We start from the raw sequence: 3,835 nt of genomic DNA, 5'->3' as shown, positions 1-3,835 counted from the left end.
GTGGTAGAGCTTGGATGTGTAGTGGGGTGATTAGAAATTGATGTTTTCCTTAATCATGAGGAATCAATCGCAGTTTACCAGGAAAAATAACCTAATTTGCTAAAAGCTTTGGAAATGTCTTTGACTAAGATTTGGCCTCCACCAGACACCCTACTTTCATCCCAGGGTCGATCTCACCCCTGAAGTGTCTTTGTCTCTGCTAGGGTTTCCCACCACTATCTCTAACCAGTTCCCTCTGCCAGGGAGCCCCAGGGTTCCCACTCCTCCAGCCTGGCTTCTCAAGATTGGATCCTGGTTCCCCACATATAAACAAAAACCCTGGAGTGTGGTCTGAAAGTTCCTCTTTAGAGTTTAGTGTCACTTGTGAGCAAAAGGAAGTTACTCTTCCCATCTCTTCACTTGCTAATTAAAACCCAGCCACGCTAGTACTTCCTCTCTCAGCCCAAAAACCCCCACTAATTTGGTAAAATAACAGACAGAACCCCCGGCTCCAGCAGCTGTTGATGTAGTTTCCTCTAGGTTTTTATATTCTCTTAAGAAAAGTATCTGCTTTTGGAAGTATCTGTAAAAATTACATTGTGAGTTTTCACTGTTAATATAATTTGCAAAAATTGCAGTAAAAGTGTGTGTGTGTGTGTGTGTGTGTGTGTGTGTGTGATTTCACGCTGGAAATGGGATGACCTATATTAAAGACAGAAAAGATAAGAGAAAAACTGCTGGAATTTACACGGGCTTTTTATGTTGCGGCTTTATTCCATCAGATCTGAGCCTAGAATGTGGGGCGTGTTAAGAAGGCATTGAATCACTTGTAACTGTAAGTGCTGGGGTGTGCTGCAGGCTGGAGAAGGCACGAGGCTGGGGTTGGAGAAGAGCTTGTGGGCAAAAAAGGTGGTCATCTTTATCAATGACTCAGTGTAGCTTTGGCCTAGGAAGATTTTTAGGGCCTAATTAGGTATTCGGTTCTTGCCTTCCAGGGACCTTTGTCTGTACAAGAAACAGACTCCGGCAAATGAACAAAAATGCAGCGTCCGGAATGTGGTCGTTGTGTTCTGCCAGGAGCGAGCCAACGCCTTGTCTAGAGCTGGGGACAACACTTGGGGGGCAATTCTCAGACACAAACTCTTTCCGTTTTAGAACAACAAAGACCTCGTATCGCCGCACCCACGCAGGACCACACGGTTTCACACTCGTTTTATTATTAATAAAAAAATAAAGTTATTTACATATGTTCATTATCATGGTATAGGACAGCCTCGTGATAGCTGCTCCCGCCTCCTCAGCGGGGTTTCCAGGTACCGACCGACGGGGGCCAGCGGCTCACCGGTGGCAAGGGGAAGAACTTGGGCGCCAGAAGAAAAGGGGTTGGAGATGGGCGACCACAGGCAGCAGCAGGCGCCAGAAGGAAGAGCCAGGTAGGAAAGAGATGGGAGCCCTGTTGGGGCTGCTCGAGGTCAGGGAGTGCTTACAGCCTGATTCTAAAAAGGCAGCGGGGGAGGTTGAATCGGGTCCTGAACCTGGGCGGAGTAGGAAGCACTGGGGCCCGAGAGGGACGCTGCACAGGGGTGGAACTGGCCTAGGAAGCGGGTCTCAGCAGCACCCATTGAGCCGCCAACATTACTGGAGCCGGTTCGCCAAGCTCGTCTCTCGGTAAAGTCGCCCGCCCCGACGTGGACCTCACGTCCTGGGTATTCAAAGCGGATGCGAACGCGCTCTAACCTCGCAGTTTGTGCACAGCTCAGCCACTGCAGTGACTGTCCCTCTGGCTCCGCGGGGCTCCCAAGACGGGGCCGGATTTAGCGTCCAGAGCGCAAGCCACAGGCTGGCTCCAGGTTCGCGTCGTTCCGGAAAAAGGAGCTCTTTTCTGCAGAGGCGAAGGTCGTGAACCAGCTCGGCAGCGGCCTCCCGCCCGCCCCTCCCCGTGGTGTCCGCAATTCTGGAGAAGGCTCGGCAGAATCTTCTGCCCGCCACGTGGCAGTGCTCTCCTTCTCTGCCTTCCCTCCGCAGCCTCCACAAGCTTGGGATGAACGAATAATCCCAGTAAGTGAGTTCCAGTGCGATCTAAGCGGTGGTTCCACAGAGTCTGCCCGCAGCGGCAACTTCCTTGGTGTCGGGGTCAGGCCGTCCAGAGACTACGAACGGCCACGTCTGTGCAAACAGAAAAGAGAGGAAACTAAGAGAGGAGAAACTGGTGTCCCAAACGGAAACCGTGCTCGTAAGTGAACCCCAAATGTCCCGTCTTGGAGTAAACTTAGATTAATTATATCCGCCTCCAGGGAACTTGCATGACTTATCTCTAAAGCGGGATTTTAATTGCACTGTGCGTTGATTATGCCAATCGGTCCATGCATCCTCCTGGACTTTGCCCACAGGATGATTAGGGCGAAACTTGTAAGCCAGGATTTCATTTCATTTGCTTTCCCTCCCTCGCCCCTCCACACCACACACACACACACACACACACACACACACACACACACACACACCACATTTGTTTCCAAGCAGGAATCAGAGCTTCCGCAAGCTTGGATGTGATCTTTCCCAAGCTGAGAGATTTGGCAGGCCAGAGAGGGACTTTCCAAACAAATCCCGGCTGGGGACACCCTGCTATTCTGCAGCCATTAGAAACCCCAGAGCTGGGCCTTTCCTTCCCCTTGCAAAAGTGTAGAGCTTGCTGATGCAAACCATTGGACGGACTCCTGGCTGGAAAAGTTGAGCCAGTGAGCCTTGTCCGTCAGTCTACAACGGGAAAGCAGACTCCGTTGGGCCCCAGGTTTGGCCCGGAAGTAGGATATCAGCTAGTTACTGTCCCTGGACGAAGAACCATATAAAATCATCAGAAGGATGCAAATCCAGAAAAGCGGATGGTTGTTCTGCAGGAAAACGGATGGGCCCCCTTCCTTGATTTAGCGAACACTCACCTGGCCTCCGCACTTGCACCTCCCGTTATAGACTTCTCTTTGCCTTTCCCACCCTTTTGAGTCCCTCCCCACCTGTGGAGCCTATCAGGCTCCCGGTCCCCAGGCTGGCGCGGCGCCCCTACCAGGTTCACCGGGTGCACGTAGCCATTCTCGTAGCGGTCCTCCTGCAGCAGCTGCCGCAGGTGCGCGATGTAACTGGAAGCCAGCCGCAGCGTGTCCAGCTTGGAGAGCTTGGTGTCCGGGGGCACCCAGGGCAGGCTGGTCTTGAGCCTGGAGAAGGCTTTGCTCAGCACGCGCATCCGGGCGCGCTCGCGGGCGTTGGCCGCGTTCCTCTGAGACTGCTTGCACTCGGCGGCCGAACTTTTGGGCGGGAGGGGCTTCTTGCCGCCGGAGCTGCCAGCACCAACGCTTGCGCCGCTACCCCCAGCGGCACGAGACCGCTTCCTTTTGCAGCCTCCCGCGCCGCGCTCCTCTTCACCGTCCGGGTCCTCTTCCTCCGCGGACGAGTTCTCACTAGGTGAGGCGTAGCTGCGTTCGGATCCGCGCAAGGGCGGCCTCTTGGAGGCGGGGACCGGGTACCCCCGCTTCAGTCCCCGCACTTCCATCTCCTCCGGGTCGCTCACGGAGCCCGTGGACATTGTGTCGTCCACGCGCGTCCGCCTTCCTCCCCCAGGGCCAGTCTCCCGGTCTCCGCCTTCCGCTCCCCAGCGGAGGCGGGGACCTGGGAGAGCTCGCAGGAGGACAGGAGACCTGGGTCCCGGGGTGCACAGAAGCGAGGAGAGTAAGGTGGGCGGTGAGAGCAAGCGCGCCCTGCAGCTGACCCCGGGGAGGGAAACCCAGAAGTTAGAGCCGGGTCCCGGGCTCTGTGTGCGCAAGCATCATGACTGAGCTGAGCGTTTGACAGGACTATTTATCTG

General features: G+C 54.8%; 1 protein-coding gene across 1 annotated transcript; it reads right to left on the bottom strand.

Moving 5' to 3' along the window:
* Positions 1-1,686: 1,686 nt before the first annotated feature.
* On the bottom strand, positions 1,687-3,556 carry MSC (musculin). Its single transcript, XM_040995695.1, has 2 exons — positions 3,041-3,556; positions 1,687-2,145 (listed from the first exon to the last, which is right to left on the bottom strand). Exons 1-2 carry the CDS (start codon positions 3,554-3,556, stop codon positions 2,059-2,061), a joined length of 603 nt encoding a protein of 200 aa, XP_040851629.1. The 3' UTR covers positions 1,687-2,058.
* Between the last annotated feature and the right edge of the window lie 279 nt (positions 3,557-3,835).

This window comes from Ochotona curzoniae, unplaced genomic scaffold (genome assembly GCF_017591425.1).
Source record: "Ochotona curzoniae isolate NIBS_2020 unplaced genomic scaffold, NIBS_Ocur_1.0 contig_1071, whole genome shotgun sequence".
In the NCBI taxonomy this organism is placed as follows: Eukaryota; Metazoa; Chordata; class Mammalia; order Lagomorpha; family Ochotonidae; genus Ochotona; species Ochotona curzoniae.
Note: the sequence above shows the minus strand (reverse complement) of the source record. Positions and strands in the feature narration are given on the sequence as shown.

Coding starts and splice junctions, on each gene's coding strand:
- MSC (XM_040995695.1), bottom strand. CDS start 3,556: ATGTCCACGGGCTCCGTGAGCGACCCGGAGGAGATGGAAGTGCGGGGA. Junction 2,146..3,040: donor ACGTGCACCCGGTGAACCTG/GTAGGGGCGCCG, acceptor CTGTTTGCACAG/ACGTGGCCGTTCGTAGTCTC.